Below are 26233 nucleotides of genomic sequence, written 5' to 3'. Positions count from 1 at the left end.
CTGTTAAAAGGTGAACATGAAGGGTGAAACACCCAGAGAAAGAATAAAAACTACATATCTCACTCCTCCAGGCCTCCTTGTGGACTCTCCATTCATAAGCTTTGTCAAAACCTTTTAATAAACCAGCAAATCTAAGTACATCCACAAATTTTATAAGCTACTCATGTGAACTAAGTAACTCCTATAGAAAATGGCTGATAGTCTAGGTAATAACTGGTATGCCAGAACACAGGCAGCACAACTTGAATCAATGAGCATCAAAAGGTGAAAGCAAGGACATTCTTAAGGCTGTCTTCAACCTGTAAACCAGATGGAATTTCAGGATAGTGTGTCATATTAACCTGAGTTAGACAAATCCAACTGTTATTCAACAAAGAGAACTATTTGTTTCTTGGTAAAAAGAAAAGCCACGTCTAAGAGTCATAAGTCTTCTGTTTTCACCATAGTGTGGAAAAAGTCCTCTGTGTTGACCATAGTATGAGTACAGAGGAAAATGTTTTATTTTTTCTCCAACACATATACATTTATGCCTAGTGTATTAAAGAAGATAAAAACAAATGACAACCAGGCTCTACTAATAACACAAACAGATTGAACTTATATTATGAATAGTTTTTAACCACTTAATTTAAAGAAGTAAGAAGTCAACCTTTGGAAATTGAAGAAAAGTATGCTTTATATGAATATACTCAAATAGTAAGCAACAAAAATTGTACCTGTCAGAGACTGTCATAAAAACCAGCAACAAAGAATTGAGAAGACTGATCAGTTCTTTCTGGAGTTGCTGTCTGACAGCAGTCCGGATGTCATCTGCTTCTTCTCGTGCATGTGACTCTGTCAGAACCAGCAGGTCTAATAGTGGGCTTGGATTCTAAAACATAAACATTTTTAAAATATATTTATGCTATGATATGTGTTGCTTCTTACAAGTTTTTTGTTGCTGCGTCATTATCTAACTAGTAAAACTGGTAGCCCTGGGCTTCAACTGTATTCATAAAGACATTCTAAATTCAACACAGTCTTAATGTATCATGCCAACAAAAACAAAATGTATCCATTACAAAGAACTGAAGGAAACAGAGGTACAACAAGAAATCTGGAAGGGAACCACATTCAGCTCCATACTCTTGTCTTTGTCTCTGTCACTAGAAATATAAACAGAATTAAACTGTGTGTTATACATAAAAATGACACTAAGACTCACTACTCAACACTTCCTTACTATTACCATTCTTTTTACATGTTGTTTTGGTATGTGACAGTTTCTTGTGCATATATACTTACATACAACATTATGTATGGCTACTCAATGATTTATGGTTTCCTGAGCTGCAATAAAGAGTGTGCACATGTCTGATTATGACTCATATTATGACTCATATAAAAATTACTAAGACAATACATTGTTATAGTTTTAAACCTTTTGATATATTGTCATATTGCCCTTACCCTGCTTCCCCCCAAAAGGACAGATGTATATGACTAAGTAGGATACGAAAAGTCCTAGAGTATATAAGTCAATGTTGAGGGTTATTAACTGTTGTAATATTTGGCAATATGGTAAATTAAAAACTGAATCGAACTTCTACTTTGTAAATTATGTTCTGTTTACCAACTAAAAAGAAATTGTACCTAAAGATATTTAAAAGGATTATTTCTAACAATCCTGAGAGTAGAAAGCATTATGAAGCACTGACAGACATATTGTTCAGTAATCATCTTGGTGTCAGAGACTATGCTAAAGAGGGGAAAGACAAGATTCAATTTAACTTTCTGAGTAGCTACAAGATCTGTTTTAACATCTGTCTTACAGATAGGATGTCAAGAGAGAAAGAGGGTAAATCCTACAAATGCAGAGCAAGAGGCATCATACTTCAAATCTAATTAACACTCCATTCTTAGCATTGTGACACATCACTAGTGCATATAATAGCATAGAAAGTAATCAAATTGAAGTGTAGCTACTGTTCTTATAAAATCCTTCATGTAAAAGAATTCAACTTAAAAATACCTTCATTGTACTTAGTGAAAAAATGAAGACAACTGTAAAATCATTTATATTATAGAGTATGTTGAGAATACATTAATCAGATATGTAAGTCTAAAAACAATTACCAGTGGAAACTTTGGGAAAGCACTGGGGAGGGCTGTCATGGTTTTAATTTATATTACTATGCTTTATACCTAAGCAGTACTTTTGCCTAGCTTCTTATTTATCTTGAGCAAAAAATACACATGGGACAATTAAAATTACCTAAAACAGACCTGACAAATCCATTTTTCTCTCATTAAAGAAAGAATCAGGACATACACTTTGGTTTATTTTTTTAAAATATCAATATATTCAATAGCATTGATAGCCCAAAGGGTAACACAAGTTATTTGTCAAGTGACTCCCATAAATAGTGATAGAACGAATAAACTATTCACACTAAGATTCTCAAATGTCTATACTTCACACTCAGGAAACAAGTAAAAATTATACAGACCTAATAAACAAGTAAAAATTAAACAGAAACTACTCATTGCTACACTGATACTAGATATTTATCTAAAAGTAAGATTTGTCAAAAGATTCTCATTCTTGTGCAAGAAAAGCAGGCTGTTTCTGCTGGGCTGCTGGGACTTTTCTCCCTTTGTATCTTGAATATACTTGTTGACATTCAGATCTAGTGAACTGTAACAATATTATTTCTGAAACACAGGCAAGCACATGAGGGAACAGGGAGGATGGCTGTGCTAATGTGTCCTGATAACAAATGTTCAACCTCTCACACCTCAAGCTTTTGTCTTTTCATATTGGTATTCTATCCTCATTTGAAACTACTGGACTCTTCATTCTGTCACTGCTGACCTCAAAAAAGCCAAATATTTGTACAGTGATGGTTCACTTCCTTTATTTACCACAGACATCACAAATGTGATTTCAGGCTGTGTAATGCTTTCGGTAAACTATGGCACTAGGGCATGTTACAGGAAAGTCAACAACAACAAAACAGTAGTTCTGACTATCCTCCTCAAAAGAAAGAAAAATTAGAGCACTACTTTTATAAATTAACATTAAAAAATAACTCTGATAAAAATCTAAATCAGTTCTTGTTAGCTAGTTCTATATTGATAGACAAAATAATAAAATAGATAAAATTAATAAAATATTAGATACAGAGGAATATGGTAATATATTCCCAAATAATATGTTCCTTATAATAAATAAATTGGCAATAAAGCCCAAGGCAAAAACTCAAAGGAGAAAGTTCCTAGTCAACCCTCAGAAAACTAATGGATTTGTTTTTTACTTCCTGTTAGTATTGTTTGACCAGATTAAGCATTTATATCAATCAAACAATAAATGACAAACCATAACAAAAGTTTCTGTAATTCACACCACAGATAAAAGACTAATTTATGAAGAGTTCTTCTATGAATGAATAGAAGGAAGGAAGGAAGGAAGGAAAGAAGGAAGGAAAGAAGGAAGGAAGGAAGGAAGGAAGGAAGGAAGGAAGGAAGGAAGGAAACCAATGATGGAGTAGAACCAGCAAGAAACCAAGGAACAATCATAGAAAATAAAATTTAAAATGCCTCAAGTATATAAACATCTCTAACTCACTAAAAGTAAGTTATTTACAAAACAACACCAACAAAAAAAGAATCTCAAAATATATGAGAATGATTCCCATAGACTCACTCATATACTTGAATGCTTAGACATCAGGGAGTGGCACTGTTTGAGAAGGATTAGGAAGTGTGACCTTGTTGGAGTAGATGTGGCCTTGTTGGAGGAAGTGTGTCACTGGAGATAGGCTTTGAAGTGTCAAAAACCCAGTTACTCTTTAGTCCTATTGCCTTGGGAATTAGATGTAGAACTCTAAGCTACTCCTCCAGCACTATGGTATCTGTCTGCATGTTGCCATGTTCCCACCATGCCTAAACCTCTGAAACTGTAAACAAACCCAAACTAAATGCTTTTCTCTATCACAGTGTGTCTGCAAAGCATTAGAATACTAATTCAATTAACTACCTCTTGATTTTTCCCTTTATCCTTCACAACCTAAAAACAACAATACTGCTGAAGACACTAAATACTAATGTCACAGAACATGAAAAAACAGTGTTCAGCTCATCTAGAAGCTTCACTACTACTAACTAGCATGCATAGTTCTGGGAGGTGCTATTAAAAAGTAATTATCAATCTCAGCCAGCTATGATCCTTCCAAGTTATAATAGCCACCTGCCTATAACATATACCCACTGGTACAATAGTAGTGTAAATGTTATAGGAATATTCAACCACTTTTTAAAACACTGGATTATACGCCTGCTTCATGAAACTGTATCCATACATGATACTAGATTGGTCATGGGCCCTACGGGAAACCCTACAACTACCATTATTTTGATCAATGAACAAAGCAATCAAATGACTCCGAATGACATACTGCTATGCTCACAGATCACTGCATTACTCAACTCATATCAGAGAAGCTTCTTACGGTAGATGGTAATAAACATCAAGACGCATAAGTGAACATTGCACAGAAAGGAAGAGACCTTGGAGCAGACAGCTCTTAAATGGAATGTTGTACCATACTCCTCCCACTCAAGGCTTAGGGATCTATGTAGAAGAGAAGACAGAAAGCTGTAAAAGCCTGAAGTGGTAGAAGACTTCAAGAAAATAGTGTTTTTTTAGACAACACAGTTGATGTACTTATGGGCCCAAAAAGACTGTAGCAGCATATACAAGACCTGTACAAGATAAGCAAAATCCCAGGAACAACAAGGAGAAATAGGCACAAAGTCCTACCCCTATCCAGAAACTATCTGCAATTGTTAGCTGCTGGAAGATGAAAAATGAGGTTTTTTTTTTATTCAATGAGAAGATACTGAGTGTATCAACCACACTTTAGGGCATTCCCCATGCTCAGGGATACTGGACAGCATAAATAGGACTCCATGTGGTTGGTGTGTGTACACACACATACAAACAGATACACACACAGAGGTGGGTACATGTGAACATACACAGGCTTCTGTGGCATGCACACACCTACATTTCTTTTTGCTGCTTTGTTTGGGTTTTAGTGTTTTTTAAAAGAAAGAAAGACTATGATATTGGGTGGATAAGGAAATGTGGAAAGTACTGGGGGTGGTAAGGGGAGGGGAAGATATGTTACAAATATATTGTATAAAATTCAAACTACCTAAAAATTTTAAATTCTCACTAACTTTTAAAAATTCATAAACAATAAAAAATTTTAAATATAGCAAAATGCTCAGAAACAAAACTGGATTAATTAAACACAAAGGTTAATGGTTCCAGTCACTGTATGGAATGTCTAAAAAGTAAATAAAATCAATCATGTCAAAAAGGCCACACTACAATAAGCACTCACCACAATACTCACAGTAAGAATTGCTTTACTCATCATATGCTACATATGCATTATCCCTTCCAATATAATTGATTTCTTGAAGTAAATTTTTTCCCAAACCAAAAATTTGAATTCTTCTAATATACCTACATGCCTAAGAAGTAATTCCAGAATCCAGTTTAAAAGTTCTATTGATGGATTTTTTCTTTCTTCCTTTATTAATTTATTCAAAAAATGTATGATATCTATTAGCAGTTTTTCATCTTCAGTGCAAGCAGGAAGTACTTGTAAAAACCTATATTTTAGAAAAAGACAGTTATCATGGTTCATCAAGATACATTAATGGCTTTTGCTGTTTATTTTTTTTTGATAAATGGAATATATCAAAATAATTAAAACTGCAAAATTAGCACATGCTTTAGTTGGCATGCATAAAAGGAGTAGCCTGATAAAACAGAGTACTAATGTGCTGTGTTTGCCGATATACATAGTATAATATTCCCACTGTGGCATATTTCTAGCTACAATTTACTAGGGGGGCTGTGAAAAATTATACCAGTAGCAAACGATACAACAGTGTTTCCATAAAAGATCCATTATAAGTAACCACAAGAGAACAGACAATAGTAAAATGTAAAGCAATTAAAAGTGACAATTTTCATGTCTTTTGCTTTTACTTTTCATATAATTTAATTCATAAATTAACAATATATGAAATTATACTGCATAATAATTTGTATGTAATTAATTGGAAAAATCCATAATTCATGACAGTTCTATCTCACAAACTGGTTCAGCATACCACTAGAGATGATTAGTTCTCTTAACAATGAACTTGGGAACTTCAAATTCACAAACTCATATGACCTAACATTTTGAAAATTATATGCTGTGCCTATTCAGAAAGTTACACATTTACACTACTCATGGGAAAAATAAAATGAAAAACTGCTTGCAGGAAGGGCTTCTCAGTCTTGTTTCAAATGAAACCATCTGCTACCAGTTCAACATCTAAAATTCACAAGGTAGAATTTTTCCAATAACTACCAAAAGACAGCTACACAGCCATTAACTTCATGAATTTTGAGCATACAGAAAATTGAAATCACTTATTTGAGAAGAAAACATAAGCAAAATAAAACAGCCAGTAGCAGGTGTACCAAACCCATTCATTTAAAATATGGACAGGAATAAACATTCATTATGCTTCAGCTATGTTGTATCCTTATTATAAAAAAGATTTTTCAGAAATGCTAGAACTGAGGTCAAGTTTTTCTCTTTTATTATTATTTATCACAAATAGCAGGCTATCCTGAAATTTATTTTTTTTCTTCTGTTTAAAGCATTTCTCTCATGATAGGAACTATACAAATATAGACTCTTCTCTACAAAGGCTTGAAAATGATCCTAAACATGATTCAGATCAGGTCTTTCAAGTTGGCAGCCTTAAGTTTACACTAACCTGTTAAGCACAGTGTGCCAGGCCAAGGATTTTAAAGTAACCCCACATAGACCAATATCATCCTTCAAAGACAGTTTGTCATTCAAAAGATAAAAACTCATCCTGGTAATAGCAGCCCTCACATCCCTGTGGCCTCCAGCCTGAACGATGGACTGAAGGCAGTCCTTCAGCCCACTATCTGTGTATGTGATCTTCAGTGTAAGGATATCTTCTGTGGACAGCTGCAGTGTATCTAAAAATCTAAGCATGAAAAGAAAAAGAACATAAACCCACACTTATTATTTCTATCATAAGCCTCTTAAAAATTCTGTTTGGCTTTTCAAAAAGGTTAACTTATAGTTAAAGAATACTAACATATAAATATATCAATAGCATAGTTTTACATTGCCATTCCAACTGTGTATACTGACTTTCCTTTCTTATCAATGACACACTAATATATTATTACTCATGGGAGCCAGTTACCACATCTAGAAGTAAGAATATTCTTGGGTACACATTGAGCTTTACTCTTTCCAAGTGATTTACAACTATTAACTGAATAAACACTATACAGTTTCTAAGACAGCATAGAATATAATTCTTTCTACTTCAAATAGTTCTAAATTTTTAATAAGCACAGACCTAAAACAAAATGAAAATGTAATCTTAAATTAGAATCAGTTCATAATGTCAAATTCAAAAAGGTTTAACCTAAAGAACTTCTGAAGTCTAATTTATTTCATGTAATTTATCTCTGATATTATATTACTATAACTACTTACCCCTGAATTTTAGCTTCAGAGGTCATTTGTTTCAATAGATTATCACTCCCGTGATACCATGCCAGGTTCCAAGCTATTCTCAGCATATCTGACACAGGCTTCAGGGCCAAACATTCAGTAGATAATGGCAAAACTATTGAGTAAGGACTCACAGCATGGTGACGAATCACATGAACTGGTAGATGATACCTAAAAAAAATGAATTTAAATAGTTCAAACTTTAAATTAGTAATAGGACTCAAATAATGAATCATAAGTGTGAGCTAGTTTTGTGACTTCCATACTTATCATAAATTTAATTATTCTGTCATTCTCCTCCACATTCCAAAACACTGTACTCCTCTTTCCTATGAACAGCTACATTCATAGGGTTGTTGCAGGAGATAGCCAGTGATCCTTGAAGTCAGGAACATGACTATAGTATATTGAGCATTAAAAGTAGTTGGCTAAAACAAGAATTGTGATGGAAATGGACAAAATAGTCCAAGACCTAAAAAATGGAAATAGAAACAATAAAGAAAAAAACAAATGGAGACAACCCTGAAGATGGAAAACCTAGGAAAAAGAACAGGAACTACAGATACAAACAAAACTGACTGAACACAAAAGATAGAAGAGAGAATCTCAAGTATAAAAGATATCATAGAAGATATTGATACATTGGTGAAAGAAAATACCAAGTGTAAAAAGTTTCAAACCCAAAACATCTTGGAAATTTGGGACAATATGAAAAGACCAAATATAAGAATAATAAGAATAGAAGAGGATGAAGATGGGCCAGAAAGTATCTTTAAAAAATAATAATAATAATGATAATAGGAGAAAACTTCCCTAACCTAAAGAAAGAGACAGACATAAATGTACAAGAAGCCTACAAACCACCAAATAGATTTGGCTAGAATAGAAAATCCTCCTGCCACATAATAATTAAAACACTAAACTACAGAACAAAGAAAGAATATTAAAATCTGTAAAGGAAAAGGGGCAAGTAAAAGGCATACCTATCAGAATTACACCAGACTTCTCAACAGAGACTCTAAAAGCCCAAAAGATCCTGGATAGATGTCACCTAGACCCTAAGAGACGACAGATATCAGCCCAGACTACTATACCCAGAAAAACTCTCAATCACCATAGATGAAGAAACCAAGATATTCCATGAAAACATGAAACTTAAATAGTATCTTTCTACTAATGCAGCCCTACAGAGGATAATAGATTAAAAAAAAACCCTCCAACACAAGGAGGGTAAATACACCTAAGAAAACACAAGAAATTAATCATCTCACAACAAACCCAAAAGAAGAGAATCACACAAACACAGTACCACCTACAACAATAACAGAAACTAAAAATCATTGGTCATTAATATTTCTCAACATTAATGGACTCAATACCTCAATAAAAAGACACAGGCAAAGAGACTGGATAGGTAAACAGGATCCATCATTCTGAGGTATACAAGAAACACACCTCAGCAACAGAGAAAACACTACCTCAGAGTAAAGAGCTAGAAAAAACATTCCCAAGCAAATGGTTCCAATAAAGAAGCTGGTGTAGCCATTGTAATAAACTAAACTTTCAACCAAAAGTAATCAAAAGAGATGGAAAGGACACTTGATATTTATCAAAGGAAAAATTCACCAAGATAAAGTCTCAATTCTGATCATCTATGCCCCAAATGCAAGGACACCCTCAGTCATAAAAGAAATTTTACTAAAGTTCAAAACACACAATGAATCACACACAATGGGAGACTTCAAAACTCCATTCTCAACAATGTATAGGTCATCAAAACAGAAACGAAACAGAGACAAAATGAAACCAACAGAAGTTATGAACCAAATGGATTTAACAGATTTTTATAGATCATTTCACCCCCAAGACAAAAGAATATACTTTCTTCTCAGCACCTCATGGAACCTTCTCCAAAATTAACGATATAATTAGGCACAAAGCAAGACTCAATAAATACAAGAAGATTGAAGTAATCCCATATATTCTATCAGATCACCACAGACTAAGGCTGGACTTCAATAACAACAAAAACAACAGAAAACCCACATACTCATGGAAAGTGAATAACTCTCTACTCAATGATAACATGGTAGAATTAAAAACTTTCTAGAGTTCAATGAAAATGAAGTCATGATGTACTCAAACTTACAGGACACAATGAAAGCAGTGTTAAGAGGAAAATTCATAGAACTAAGTGCCTTCATAAAGAAACTGGAGAGATCATACACTAGCAACTTAACAGCACACCTGACAGCTCTAGAAAAAAAAAAAGGAGTAGATGGCAGAAAATAGTCAAACTCAGGACTGAAATCAAAATAACCAAAGTCTACTTCTCTGAAAAACTCAACAAACCCTTAGCCAAACTAATTAAAAAGTTCAGAGACAGTATTCAAATTAACAAAATCAGAAATGAAATGGAAAACATAACAACAGAAACTGAGGAAGTTCAAAAGATCATCAGATTTTACTCCAAAAGCCTATATTCAACAAAACTGGACAATCTAGATGAAATGAATGATTTCTAGGCAGACATCATGTACCAAAGATCAGGTAAACTACCTAAACAGTTTCATAACCCCTAAGAAAATAAAAGCAGTTGCAAAAACAAACAAACAAACAAACAAACAAACAAACAAACACCTCTTAACCAAAAAAAGCCCAGGACTAGATGCAGAATTAGCCCTGGATTAGTACAGATTTCTTCCAAACATTAAAAGAAGTGCTAAAACAAATATCCTCAAACTATTCCACAAAATAGAAATAGAAAGATCACTAATTCATTCCATGAGGCCACAGTGTAGGCTTTTATTTTTTTTCTCAAACCCTATTTTTAAAATATATGTATTTGTTTTAATAAATCACCATTTTACCTGTGTCTGCTTCAGCAAAATGTTCTTAAATGTTTTAACCTCCCTTCTCGCCCATCACCCACCAGAGGTGGTAGAAAAGAAAGGTTATTAGGATAGGGGGTTGAGGGGTGTAGGGGGAGGGAGTGGAACTGTTTAGAAATTGTTCTTTGGAACAAATCCCATCTGTTTTGTCCAAAAATCAGCAGTTCAGTTTACAGGAGTCAGTAGTGGCAGCTCCATCCATTCTCAAATATTCCATGAAAATACCAACTGTCCAGTTCAGTAGTGTGTGAAGAGCAAACATGAATCAATAGCAGTCACAGCAGAAACAGCCAGGCCTCAGCTGAATCAGCATGAGTCAGCAAGAGCAATTAGGTCAGAAGTTCTTTACCATGCCTCTCTCAACGAAGTGAAGATCAGCGAAGACAAGAGACCAAGAAGCATTGCAAAGCTAGCTATGCAAGTAAGCCCCTCTCATAGTCTGATGAGTCCTATTTATGTTCCGTCCAAATATCATAAGTCCTTCATGGGTCTTGTCTCACCATGCATCTTGCCTCAGCATACGAGTCTGTCTTAGCAAAACTCCACATGAGTCTGTACAACCTGACATCACTCTGCCAGTCTGCTGGAGTCTACAAAAGTGGCAAGAAGCTATAGGAGCCTCACAAGAAAGTTTTTTGGTGCCTTTCTCTCTGTGGAGTTACAATAAATGGAGCTCAACAGCTCAATGTAAGGTGAACCAATATATGTATGTCCTTAGCGAATATCTTTCATCATGTGCCCTAACATGTACTTGCTTTAGCAGAACATCCTTTCACTTGTGTCTGCTTCAGCAAACTGTTCCTTCATGTGTCAGCTTTAGCAAAGCATCCTTTCAGTTGTGCCCACTTCAGGAAAGCATTTTTTCATGTGTTTGCCCCAGCAAAACACCATTTGATATAACTGATTCTCCAAAGAAACCAGAAGTCTTCATTTCACACAGTTACCATGATATCTAAACCACACAAAGAACCAACAAAGAAAGAAAATTTCAGACCAACTTCACTTATAAATATACTCAATAAAATTCTGGCAAAATTAATCCAAAAACATCATTCATTAAGATCAAATAGGATTCATTCCAGGAAGGCAGGGATGGTTTAATATATGAAAATCCATCAATATAATCTACTATGTAAACAAACTCAAAGAAAAAATCAAATAAACATCTCACAAGATACGGAAAAAGTCTTTGACAAAATCCAACAAGAGATCAGGAATTCAAGGCACATAACTAACCATAATAAAAGCTATATACATCAAACCAACAGCCAATATCAAATTAAATGGAGAAATACTTGAAACAATCCCACTAAAATCAGGGACAAGACAAGGCTGTCCACCCTCTCCCTATCTATTCAATATAGTACTTGAAGTTCTAGCTAGAGCAATGAGACAACAAAGGAGATCAGGGGGATCCAAATTGGAAAGAAAGAAGTCAAGGTATACTCATAGATGATATGATAGTATACTTAAGTGACCCCCAAAATACTACCAGAGAACTCCTACACCTGATAAAATAAAATAAATAAAACTTCAGAAGAAATGATGCATATAAAATTGATTCAAAGAAAATAGCAGCATTTCTTTATACAAAACATAAATGGGCTAAGAAGGAAATTAGAGAAACAATACCCTTCTTATTAGCCATAAACAATATAAAATATCTTGGTGAAACTCTAACCCAGCAAGTAAAAATCTGTATGACAAGAACTTCAAGTCCCTTAAGAAAGAAATAGAAGACCTTAGAAGATGGATATCTTCTATGTTCATGGGTCAGCAAGAATAACATAGTGAAAATGGCAAACTTACAAAAAGCAATCTACAGATTCAATGCAGTTCTCATAAAATTCTAACCCAATTTTAACAGACATTAAAGAGGAATTCTCAACTTCATATGGAAAAACAAAAAAACCCAGGAGAGCCAAAGCTATCCTGAACAATAAAAGAATTACTAGAGGAATCACTATCCCTGACCTCAAGTTGTACTATGGAGCAATAGTGATAAAATCAGTGTATCAGTACAGAAACAGACAAGTTGATCAATGGAATACAATCGAAAATCCAGAAGTAAACCCAACACACCTATGGACACATGATTTTTAACAAAGAAGCCAAACTCATACAGTAGAAAAGAGAAAGTTTCTTCAAAAAATGGTGCTGTTATAACCAGATGTGTGCATGTAGAAGAATTCAAATTGATCCATATTTACCACCCTGCATGAAGTTCAAGTCCAAGTGGATCAAGGACCTCAACAGAAAACTAAATACACTGAATCTTACAGAAGAGAAAGTGGAAAATTGCCTTGAACACATTGGCACAGGAGAAAATGTCCTGAACAGAACACCAATGGCTCATACGCTAAGATCAACAATTTATAAATAGGACCTCTTGAAACTGAAAACCTTCTGTAAGGCAAAAGACACAATGAATAGGACAAAACGGCAATCTACAGATTGGAAAAAGGACTAATGTCCAAAATATATAAAGAACTCATGAAGTTAGACTCCAAGAAACTCAATGGCCCAACTTAAAAATGGGGTATAGAGCTAAACAGTGAATTCTCAACAGAGGAATCTCAAATGACCAAGAAGCACTTAAAGAAATGTTCAACATCCTTAGTCATCAGGGAAATGCAAATAAAAAGAACTCTGAGATTCCCCCTTACACCAATCAGAATGGCTAAGTCAAAAACTCAAGGGACAGCACATGCTGGTGAAGATCTGGAGCAACAGGAACACTTTTCCATTGCTGGTGGGATTGTATACTGTGGAAATCAATCTGGTGGATTTCTCAGAAAATTAGAAATAGTTCTACCTGAAGACCCTGCTATAAGGCTCCTGGGCACATACCCTAAAGATGTTACACCATACTACAAGGACACATGCTCTACTATATTAATAGTAGCCTTATTTGTAATAGTCAGAAGCTGGAGACAACCTAGATGTCCCTCAACAGAAGAAAAAAAAATGGGCACAGAAAATGCGATTCATAGCATATTATTCAGCTATTAAAAACAAAGACATTGTGAATTTTGTAGTCAAATGGATGGAACTAGAAAATACCATCCTGAGTGAGGTAACCCAGACCCAAGAGGACATGCATGGTATGTACTCACTGATAAGTGGATATCAGATGAAAAGTACATAATACCCAATATACACTCCACAGACCCTAAGTTAAACAAGAAGGAAGACCCAAGGTTGTTTAAAAATTCCACTTAGGGGCTGGAGAGATGGCTCAGTGGTTAAGAGCACTGACTATACTTCCAGAGGTCCTGAGTTCAAATCCCAGCAACCACATGGTGGCTCACAACCATCTGTAATGAGATCTGATGCCCTCTTCTGGTGTGTCTGAAGACAGCTACAGTGTATTCATATATAATAAATAAATAAATCTTTAAAAAAAAAATTCCACTTAGAAGGGGGAACAAAATAATCATGGGAAGCAGATGGAGGGAGGGACATGGGTGAGAGAGGGAAGGAGGAGGTAATAAGGGGGGGGGCAGCATCAGGTATGGAGAGAAACAAGAGAGAGGCCCAGAGGGACAGGAGAATGAATGAAAATATGTAGCTTCCAAGGCTGAGGGAAATCTCTAGAAAATCCCAGAGACCTGGGATGTGGGAGGCTCCCAGGACTTAATGTGGGTGACCTTAGTCAAAATGCCCAACAGTGGGGATATGGAACCTAAGACTACCTAGAGAACCTCTAGTAGAGGTATAGAGACATCAACCCACCTACAAAACTTTCGACCCAAAATTGCTCCTGTCTAAAAGAAATGTAGGGACAAAAATGGATCAGCGACTGAAGGAATGGTGACAGTGACTAACCCAACTTAGGATCCATCTCATTGGTGGCACCACTCTGGACACTATTACAGATGCTATATTGTGCTTACAGACAGGAGCCTAACATGCTGACAGGCTCTACCATCAGCTAACTGAGATAGATGGACATACTCACAGTCAAGCATTGAAAAAAGGTCAGGGACCCTGACTGAAGTAGGGGAAGAGGATTGCAACTCCATAGGAAGACCAACAGTATCAACTAACCTAGACCCCTGGTAGAGACTAAGGGGGTCTAGAGCCACCAACAAAGAGCTGGTCTGAGGCCCTGGAACTTATGTAACGGAGGGCTGCCTTGTCTGTCCTCAGTGGGAGAAGATGAACCTAATCCTATAGAGAAGTTGTGTCCCAGAGTGGGGAAATACATGGGGGTATGTACTCTCTCAGAGGTGAAGAGGACAGGCAATAGGGGGGAAGAACTTTTTTTAAAATATATTTATCTTTAATCTTTATATTTTTTTAAGATTTATTTTTATGTATATGAGTATAGCATAGCTGTCTTCAAACACACCAGAAGAGGGCATCAGATCCCATTACAGACAATTGTGAGTCAACCTTGTGGTTGCTGGGAATTGAACTCAGGAACTCTGGAAGAGCAGTCATTGCTCTTAACTGTTGAGCCATCTCTCCAACCCCAAGGGAAGAACTTTTTGAAGAGGGGAAAGGAGAGGAGCAACATTTGGAATGTAAATTAAAAAAAAAAAATTTTAAAATGTACTTTGTTGATAATCTTCAAAAAGCCAGAAAAAAATAAGCTATGCTGACAGAAATGAAAACAGGATCATATTTTGGAGTAGTAAAAAGTAATGAAGAAACATGGAAGGAGTTTCTGACCTAGAAGTATCAGCCATTATCTTTATCTGCACAGTATTTTCTAGTGTTTACTGAGGAAGAAATGTAAGGGTTTTATATAATTTCCTGTATATTATGTAAAGAAAAATGGCATATATTTTCAAGTTCTAGATGATCATAAAATCAAATTCAACACATAATCTTGATTATATCCTGAATTTTTAAACAGTGAAATATTATTTCTAAAGCTTATTTTCAAATGGTTGAAAATAGAGATTATATGTGGAGAAAAGGACAGCATGTGAACAATGACTCAAGGCTGAAGGGACACTGGCATATAAGCTTTCCTGTAAATTTACAGGAAATTGACGTGAAAAGGTGATTAGAAGGAGCTGTACTCATGGAGCCTCCAAAGAATCCCACTGAGGAAATTCTGGAATTCCTGCCAATGAAGAGACTGAAATAATTATAGATAGCAACTTCCCCTTTGTGGAACAACACTTTATTAGTCATAAAAATAAGACAAATTATTTACCTTCTAAAGACTGAAACAGGCAAACTGAAGACGGATGACAAAGAAGGCTTATTAGAAAGATTATCCGACCTATAAAAAGAAGGAAAAATGAAAACCTAGTAGGCCAAAGTTCTGTGAAGTACAGTCCAGTCCATTCTTAGACAGTGCATTTGAGGTTATTAATAACTCTAACATTCAGTATAGTCAAGTGTTTGCTACCACCTGAATTGAAGGTAAATTGTATATTTGTTTGTAGTTTCATAGAATAAGCACTCGTATAAGAAAGTGGATATATTAGCAAGTAAACTCTGTAACCCCTCCTACTGATGTTTCTTAAAGTCACATTAATCAGATACTATCATTCTAAACATTTTCTATTCTTTTAAACAATAATTTTTAAAGTACACAAAGATGAAAATAAGTACTAAAAACAAATCCAAGACAAAAATCACTGTGATATATATTTTTTTTAATTTTATACTTAGTTATGCTCAAAAGAGTAACTCAGGGTGACGTTTTTAATCCATGGGTTTTTAAGTATCACTCAAACCAAAGAGCATAACACATGTGTATGGCATGGGAAGAACTCAGTGCCCTGCTGTAGGAGTGCATCAAACCTTAGATAACTCAGGGGAAAAACACAAGAAAAATCCTTATATCTCACCACATATCCATTCTTGATACCTCATCGAACAATAATAGACAAAACAATGCCCCGACTTCAGCCACCACGGTAGAATCTTCATGGAATATCAAGGAAACTGGGGGAAGAGGGAATGCAACTTCATAAAATATTCAGCTTTAAATAGTCTTAACATGAAAGAAAAAGAAAAACTGACATATCTAAAACATGGTCTCTCAGGCTACCAAATGTGTGAAAATTACCAGGAAGGCTTATAAAACAGTTCCTCAGTGTATATAAGTAATGTGCATCTCTAACACATTCCCAAAAAATGCTGACAGTACTGGTCTACAGCCACACATGCACACTTGTTCACTAAACACTGTCCAGCTGCAGGTGATTTCAGCAAAGACATCCAGGTAAAGGGATGTTACATAATTCTAGCTGAAGTTTTCTCACTAGAGATTCTTTATAATTTTGGATCTTAACAACAAACATGGTCCTAGAACTTAGACTTAATCCTAAAATGTGCTTATGCTATATTATTCTGCCTTTTAATCATTAAGAGAAGATGTGGGTAAAAACATCCTGAGTTAGCTAGCTCCAACACACCAGTTCAGAAGGCTAGTCAAAGTCCTTTACCATAAAAAATGCCTCATCCTTGTGCTCTAAGACCAAGAATTGACAAATGGGACCTCATAAAACTGCAAAGCTTCTGTAAAGCAAAAGACACAGTCAATAGGACAAAGCGGCAACCAACAGATTGGGAAAAGATCTTCACCAACCCTACATCTGATAAAGGGCTAATATCCAAGGTATACAAAGAACTGAAGCAATTAGACTCTAGACAATCAAAGAACCCTATTAAAAATGGAGCACACAGCTGAACAAAGAATTCTCAACTGAGGAAGCTCGAATGGTTGAGAAGCACCTAAAGAAATGTTCAGCATCCCTAGTCATCAGGGAAATGCAAATGAAAACAACACTGAGATTCCACCTCACACCAGTCAGAATGGCTAAGATCAAAAACACAGGTGACAGCACATGTTGGCGAGGATGTGGAGAAAGAGGAACACTCTTCCACTGTTGGTGGGATTGTAAGCTGGTACAACCACTATGGAAAGCAGTCTGGCTGTACCTCAGAAAACTGAACACAGTGTTACCTGAGGACCCAGCTATACCACTCCTGGGCATATACCCAAAAGATGTTTCAACATACAACAGAGACACATGCTCCACTATGTTCATAGCAGCCTTATTTATAATAGCCAGAAGTTGGAAAGAACCCAGATGTCCTTCAATAGAAGAATGGATGCAGAAAATGTGGTACATTTATACAATGGAGTACTACTCAGCTATTAAAAACAATGAGTTCATGAAATTCTTAGGCAAATGGATAGAGCTGGAAAATATCATCCTGAGTGAGGTGATCCAATCTCAAAAGAACATACATGGTATGCACTCACTGATAAGTGGATATTAGCCCAAAAGCTCACAATACCTAAGACACAACACATAGACCACATGAAACTCAAGAAGAAGAAGGAAGACCAAAATGTGGATGCTTTGGTCCTTTTTAGAAGGAGTATCAAAAGATTCAACCAGAGCTCCCAAAGTCTAAACCTCCAGTGTGAGAACACAAAGGGAGGGACTCATGTCTCCACCTGTATAGGTAATTGAGGGTGCCCTTGTCTGTCATCAGTGGAAGTAGAGGGCCATGGTCCCCAAAAGTTTGGACTCCCTAGTGTTGGGGAATTCGAGAGCAGGGAGGTGGGACTGGGAGGATGTTTGGAGCACACGCTCATAAAAATAGGAGGAGGGGGTATGGGATAAGGGGTTTTGGGGGAGAATGGGAAAGGAGATAACATTGAAAGGCAAATGTGTAAAATATCCAATAAAAACAAAAAGCAGACAAAGGGTCTGAAAAAAAAAGAGAGTTTACTTATTTCAAATTATTTTCAAAAGTTTCTAGGAGATGCTAATTGGCTAAGCTCTAATTTTAAGCTTTCCACAAATGAATTTAAGTCTCTGCTTAAGAGAGGTGTAAATCCTAATTTCCCTCAACAATTAATTGACAAAAGAAAAGTAATCTCACAAAAAGTAGAAGAAGCTATTATTAATCCATAAATTATATAGTCTGATTAGTTGTCGGCTGTGCTATAACAGTCCTTTGATGAAAGAGAATATTAATACAGATTTATATTTCTTTAAATAGTGTCTTCATGACTCTCTGAGTGTGGAAAGAGCAGCTATTGGCGCTTCTGCCCTGATTTTACAAGAACTCTGAAAAATCGGCTTTAAAAACAAAAGAGGTGGAAGGGTACCCCCTAGAAGGAGTCCCCCTGAAATACTCTCCATCATGCCTTGTTCACTTTTAACTCTCTAAAACTGAAACCTCATGGCAAATCTGCTGCTGACTGCCTCTAGCAACACCGAGACCAATAAAAACAATGGCACAGCTATGTAGAAGTACCCTCTTACCCTTAAAGGGAATGGCCCAGACCCAGTTCTCTTATGGGGCCGAGGATTGATATGCCTATTTGATACCACAGAAGGCACAGCTAACCGGCTACCAAAAAGATTAATGAAAAAACTAGATAGCCCCACAAAGCCAGGCCCAACCATAAATACAATGAATAACAATTTACATCCAGGGAAGAGAAATCTCCCTGAGAATCCCCTTCTTTTTCCTTTACAGGTAAAAATGAATCACCTACGATATCTGCTGTTAAAAGTTCTAATCCAGATGCTGGCCTCCGAACTTATACTACTCAGACCTTTGATGGGCCACTGACAAGAACATCAAACAGCTAGAGATTGACATCACTAACCTGAAGAAATCCCTTGTTTCACTGTCTGAAGAGACCTCCAAAAATTGCAAAGATCCTTATTGGACTTGATTTATGCTATTACAGTAGAAAAGGCTGTGGACAGCTCTTGACTGTGTAGGGCCCTTAAAGGAGAATGTTAACTTTACATAGACAAGACAGGGAGGGTTAAAGAGATCATGAAAAAGATCAGAGAAGGACCTGAGAAAAGTCAAAGAGAAAAAGAGAAAGATGAGTGCTGGTACAAGAATTGGTTTTCAGTCTCTCCATGGTTGTCAACCCTACTTCCTCCCATCTTGGGACCATTAATTGGGTTATTTTTGCTTATTTCTTCTGGTCCCTGGGCCTCAAATAGGCTGACTAACTTTGTGAAACAACAGATAGATAATTTGGTAGCAAAACCTACTCAGATACATTATCACAAGTTAGCTATGGAGGACCACGAGACTCAAGATGAGGTTGTTACTCTATCCAGGGTATTCCCAAAACCCATCTCTACTCAACCTAAAAGAGGGGACTTCTGCCCCTACACCAAGCAGAGAGGGGCCACTCAGAACCCCCTCTGACTGACGATCTGAATTCTTGCTTAGGCTGTGAGGCTAAGCACTGCAAGGGAATATAAATAAAAGTTTAAAATATCTCTCTGGGTTCCCTGAGGGACAAGCCTGACTGCATAGGGGTTGATGTCAAAAGTATCCACTCTCCAGGAAAGACATCGGGATGGGTATGGCCCTCATGCCTCACTGGACAACGACAGGGGGACCGGAGCCATTACAAGGTCCCCTTCAATTACTGAGGTCAGGCCTCTATCCCTGCCTTTGCAAGATTAGAATCACCACAGCCCTTCTATACTTAGAGAAGGGAGGAGATGTCAGGGGCAGCCCTGCTTTTACACTGAAGGCCTAAAATCAGCCATAGGCCTAAAATCAGCAATAGGCCTGTCATACATATATACTAACACCAAGTCTTGGGTCTCTGTGGAAAAACATTGAAACAGATGGCTATAAGCTAATGTAAACAGGCAGCTTTTGTGGAAATTTACCAGCCTGAGTAGTCATAGACCTTGTAAATAGGTAGCCTTGGCAGACAATACCAACTTAGATAAGGACAAGTGAATCATAGGCAGAGTCATAGCCACCTGTCCCCTGAACCTTCACCCAGCTGATACCCTGTTCTGAAAGATATCTGTATTCCCCCTGAACACCCACGCCCCAGTGTCATCCCCTTCCCCATGTCCTGCCTTTCTGTGTTTATAACCCCTGTGTGAATGAGTAAAAATTACGATTTGAAAAAAGTAAATAAATTATTTTTAAAAATACCTCATCTACTTCTATACAGTTTTCACTGTTTAAAAACTAAGAAATCCTAAACAAGTTGGAATAGTAGTTATATCATCACACAGGAATAATAACATTACACAATCTTCACATTTTTGGAAGCACAAACAAGAAATCTGTATTTTAAAAAATTTTATTCAAATTGAATAAAAAGATAAATATGTAACTAGCATGACTAAAAATACAACCTAAAAAGTAAAGAAATAAGAATCATATAAAAATGAACTAATGTTTAAATGACATTTTCCCTCTGTAGAGATAGAATGGTTTGGAGAGTGTAAATAATAAAAAATTTCTGAAATTCAACTGGCTATAGTATGATGTAAAACAGATTTGGATACTGACCTTAAATTTTATTTCCAGTAAAATATTAAAGATATTTAAGCTTATTGGAGGCTTTAAACATAATGGAAGCTCGTTTTTGTTATATTTTTAAATAGCTTACAAACAAGTGAGATTGTGTAAGTTTATAATAGTCTTAATTTTCATTTCTTCCCCAATCCATTCTTTCCCCCACTCTGCTGGTGACATCTGCTTAAACCTTTAGTTCCTATCCTCCCAAGCCAGTTCCCTCTTGTCACATGAGTATACCCCCTCATTTGATCTTTTACTCGGGTAGCAAAACTTCATGCACATTTTGGTTTGGTTATCTTCTCAACAGCCTCATTTTCCCATCCCCATTACTCTACAACCTATTTGAACTATTATTTCTATCTGCAAGAAAAATTTTAAATGAGATACCGCCAGCAATTGCAGATCTGTGAAGAAACTGGCCCAAGGAACTTAAGCATATTCCAGAGTAAGGGTAACAGTTCTAATAACAGTGTATGCATAAGATGATAGACAGATGATTTTTGACAATATAAAATCTGAAACAAATATCCAGTAATATGACAAATGGAAACAATAAAACAAAAATACAACACTCTTACTTAAGGATAGTAAAAAAAAAAAAAAAAAAAAAAACAAAAAAAACAAATGATGAAAACCTATAGCTCTATAATATCTGGAATTTTGCAGTGGGGATATGTAACTTTGTTATCATTTTAAAAAATCAGATAAATAATTTGGAGTTCTTCTCCTGTCTGTACTACATATCTGGTGTTATGACTATGCCGAAGCCCCCAAGTACCCGTGAGACCTCGATCTCCTCCCTCTATAATGGTAAAATGAATACTATCTTGTGGGGGATGTGGGAGTGAACCTGATAGAGGAAGAAGTGGAAGGAGATCATGGGCTTTAGGAGTCCTGATCTGATGTGCATGGTACATGACCTAAGATGGCTCTCAGCACACTGGTGAATCAGAACAAAGGACCAAAGGTCAGGAAGATGGCTGCTTCCCTTCTTCACAGGAATGGGAATCTCCCCAGGTGATTGACGCCCTCCTCTCCAGAGTCATGGGCAAGTGAATCACATTCAGCAGGACAAAGTGTGTAATGCCCCACGTGGCCACTCATTAGCTGAAAAACTATATATAAGTTTATTGTACTGAATAATGAAGTTAGATCTGCACCCTGATGCTGGTCTCCAGCGTACAAATCCCAGAAATCTTCATGCTCTCTGTCTCCATTTCCCCCTCCCCCAAAACACTCCATCCCTGTTCCTATTCCTGTCCCCACACTATTTAACTTAGATTCTATCCCTGTAATATAGTATAAGATTCTGTCATAGCAAGTTTATAATTCAAAACAGATCTTTGTAAGGTTATTTAATCTTAAAGTCTGTCAATCAATTTTCCATGCTAGGACAGAATAATCTCTAAAATACATGTTCCCATTTAGCAATCTCATACAGCTCCTCTCTGCTCTTTACTTCAGCTTACCAGGTCTTACATGAACTGCCCTCCTTACATCCTTCCATTTCCCCTTCACTTACAATCACTCAAATTCCACTGTTCCTAACGAGCTAACATGTGGAACATACTTTCTTCCATTATCAGTAAGTCAGTGTCTATCGGAACTCCCATGCAATGCTCAAATCCCAGCTTAGATAGCATGTTTCATAGAAGCATCATCTTGTACTTCCCTAACACTGATACATTCAGCACTTCCCCTGGTACCAGTTATCCCACTTCAGGTGTTATTATGCTATATTTTAAATTATTTTTCAAAGACTTTGACTCTCTGACAGTACATTTGCCATGCTTATAACGCTAATAAAAGGGCCTACCACTGCACCTAGAACAAAATATGTGCTTCATAAATGCTTACAGGAAGTTTCCTGGCAGAGTAGCTGGCTAAAAAATGAAAATTCCCCTGTATATACATGACAGAGAACAATTGCTAAAAATACCAAAAGGACACAGCTTATGTTGCCATGGAAAGTGCTTTTGAAAGCTAGGGCAGCACTTGTCTAGCACACACACAACCTTGGCTTACTTCCAAAAACCATCCCACACGTGCAAAAGTGCTTTAGTATCTGCAAGATACTCATAAGTGCAGTATTTGAATAATTTAAAAGAAAATGGGTATATGGGGGACTAAACAAAATTAAAAGAGTTTAGAAATTATTAACATGAATAAAAACCTGGAACCTGGGCACAGTGGAACACCCCTGTAATGTTAGCATTCAGAAGGCACAGACAGGCTGATCACTTCAAGTTCAAAACCAGTATATAGTAAGTTCTAGCCCAAAATGGCTACACAGAAATAACCTGTGTGAAAAATAAATTTGAAAAAGAAAGCAACTAATGAAAAATAATTAAATGTTTTAAAGGGGGAAAGATGAAATCAGAAGTCTATACTTGTTACTCCTTCAGGTGATCACTACATAAAGATCTATAAAAAAAATCTCATAGTCCACTAATACCATTTTATGACCTTAAAAATGAGGGATTTTTTTTAACCTGGTTTAGACTTTCACAAATGTTGTTAAACTGTGTCCTACTCATTTTGTAAGCAGATTATCATTGAGGAAAAAATGCTAAAATAAAATTATTTTATATTATACATTTTAATATAAATCTCATTTATCTCATCAATACCTAACAGGTCACAAAATATTGAGATATTTGACCAAAATGCCTCTTTAGAATAATTAAAATCAGTGAGGTGAAGCTATAGGAAACACGGTGCTTGTAGAACACTGTGCTGCTGGTCAGCCTTGGGTGAGAACCTGACTAGACTGGACAGAACCAAGGCAGCCTCTGCTGGATCTGGGACAGCAGCACAGAATCAAAGTGATTCATGCCCTCTGCTGGCCTGCCTTCAGATCCCCTTACATAATACATTCATTCTATGTTCTGTTCCTCTAGAGAGCCCTGCCACATATAAAAATACTGAAGTTTGTATTAAAAGCAAATAAGAAGATGAACCCATATTTTCTATCTAAATATCATTAAAATCCAATCAAATCTGGATTTATTTTTGTAAAAGCACATTTTTTAAATGTTTCTTAAAATTATCTACATAAGTTTTAAGAGTGAGTCATTCAGTATGATAGAGTTGGGTCTCCAGTTCAATCCCAGTCTGATCTCACTTGCAAATGCCAAACAAAGGTGCAAGTGAAAACAGAGGTAGGACCCAGATACTAAGGAAAAGAAAGAAAAAGCAGCTGGCCTTGCTCTTCACAGACAATGCCTGCCATATAAGTAGTAAACTCCATATTAATAAGCAGGTGCAGAGACCAATCCAAGCTCATTCAGCATTTCTCTGCTGCTGTCTCCTTAGGCAAAAACAGTAGAAGGGACATTTCCACACAAGCATTACTTGCTTTTCAAGAGTATGTTTTCAGCATAATAAACAGTAAGGAACTCTGTTCTCTTACTACAATGGGAAATAAGTTTTACTTCCAGTCAGAAGATGAACATGTAAAGCTATAGGTGGAGTCCTTCAGGCACTATTTACTCACCTCTGAGTAACAGGGTCAAGAGAGAGGCCTGCTGTGACAAGGATACACGGATAACCGGGTCAGCATACAAAACTTTCCTCAGGAGTGTGAGGCATGGCTGAATCAAGCATTCTATAACCTGCCAGCAGGAAACGAGATAAAATATACCACATTATCTTATTCTAAGTTTAATTGCTTTCTCATTAAATCATATGAAACTAAAATGAAAAGATGTTAAATATTATGTTTTCAAAATTATATTAAGAGTTACTTTAAACATGGGGCTAGAGAGATGGCTCAGTGGTTAAGGAGCACTGTCTCTTCTTGCAGAGGACCCAAGTTAAATTCCTAGCACCCACAGGGTGGCTCTCCACTGTGTATAACTCCACTTCTAGGGAATCCAGTGCCCTCTTCTGGCCTTCATAGGCACCAGACATGCACATGATGCACAGGCATACATCAGGAAACCCTTATACCCATAAATTAATGATTATTCTAATTTTAAAAAATTACTTAAAAATAAAAGCAAGATTGAATACACTTCTCTTTTTAAAACTAAGCATAGTTCTCCTTTACAAACCTTTTTTACAAATAAAAAAAATTAAAATATGAGTGGGTATCCCTTTTGAGACTAAAAATCCAAGTATTCTCTCTAAATTCAGTTCCAAACAAATTAAATCAACCTACTGGACTGGAGACATGGTTCAGTGGGGAAATTACTTGCTTTGCAAGCAGAAGGACCTTGATGTGATCCTTAGCATCCATGGACAAACAATCTCAGTGTAGTAAAACAGAACTTGGTGGATGAAGACAGATGGATTCTGGGGACTCCTAACCAGCTAGCCCCACAAAAACCCTGAGGTAATTACATGTTCAATGAAAAACTCTATCTCAAAAATAATATGGAAAGGAAAAGAAGAAGCTACCAAGTTTCACTTTCTGGGCTCCACACATCCATGCACAGGCAAGTACAGCTGCAGGCATATATGCATACACCATACAATGCATGCATACACAAACACATACATGCACACCCACAGAGGCATGCAGAAATAACCTCTTTATAAAAAAAAAAGTCAACCTATAATAAATGTTCAAACTTTATTGTCTTACCTTGCCATCTTGACCCACGAATTCATTTAAATATCCAATAATCTTCTCAATTAAGCATAACTTTTTCACCACTGTATGCATTTTAATATCTACAGGCAAAACAGTATTAAAAGTTAAATAAGTGTTTTGTGGCTTTAAAAACATTTTGAAATATATGAGACAGTTATGCACACAAATTTCTAGCTACTAAAAATAGGATATACCTAAGGCTGAACTTAGGAGACATTATTTTTATGAATCTGTGCACTGTGAGAACATGAAAGTTATAAGCAAATCTGGCATCTATTCCCATGATGAAGGAGGCAGAGGGAGAGAGGGAAGTGGTGGGAAAGGGGAGGGGGAGAGGAATGGGAATAGGGGAGGCAGGTGTGCAAAGAGACCCAGAGGGCCAGGAAAATGAATGGAAATCCGCAGCTACTGGGGGTCAGGCACTGGGAGGAATCTTTAGGAAGTCCCAGAGATCTGAGATGGGGAAGGATCCCAGGAAGCAATGTGGATGAAATTAGTCAAGATGCCTAACAGTAAGGACATGGAGCCTTTAGAGGTCTCCTCTTGCAACCAGGCAGGACCCCCAGTGGAGAAATAAAGACACCAACACACCCACAAAATTTTAGACCCCAAATTTATCCTGTGGAAAAGAAATGCAGGGGGCTGGTGAGATGGCTCAGCGGTTAAGAGCACTGACTGCTCTTTCTGGAAGTCATGAGTTCAAATCTCAGCAACCACATGGTAGCTCACAACCATCCTTAATGAAATCTGATGCCCTCTTGTGGGTGTCTGAAGACAGCTAAGTGTACTTACAAGCAGGACCCAGAATGGGGCCCGGAGCGAACTGTGCCAGAGCAAGCAGG

At 36.6% G+C, this 26233-nt stretch overlaps 1 protein-coding gene across 1 annotated transcript in view; it reads right to left on the bottom strand.

Moving 5' to 3' along the window:
• Positions 1-26233, bottom strand: part of Rttn (rotatin) — a 181568-nt gene that overhangs the window by 95459 nt on the left and 59876 nt on the right. The window contains exons 19-26 of the mRNA XM_028768961.1: positions 25383-25471; positions 24291-24408; positions 16318-16414; positions 15675-15743; positions 7596-7784; positions 6832-7071; positions 5520-5664; positions 717-871 (exon numbers count right to left, since the gene is read on the bottom strand). Coding sequence (XP_028624794.1) covers positions 717-871; positions 5520-5664; positions 6832-7071; positions 7596-7784; positions 15675-15743; positions 16318-16414; positions 24291-24408; positions 25383-25471 — 1102 coding nt within the window. The remainder of the gene's footprint in view (positions 1-716; positions 872-5519; positions 5665-6831; positions 7072-7595; positions 7785-15674; positions 15744-16317; positions 16415-24290; positions 24409-25382; positions 25472-26233) is intronic.

Source organism: Grammomys surdaster, unplaced genomic scaffold (genome assembly GCF_004785775.1).
Source record: "Grammomys surdaster isolate TR1022 unplaced genomic scaffold, NIH_TR_1.0 189, whole genome shotgun sequence".
Lineage (NCBI taxonomy): Eukaryota > Metazoa > Chordata > Mammalia > Rodentia > Muridae > Grammomys > Grammomys surdaster.
This window is presented reverse-complemented; position numbering and strand designations above follow the sequence as displayed.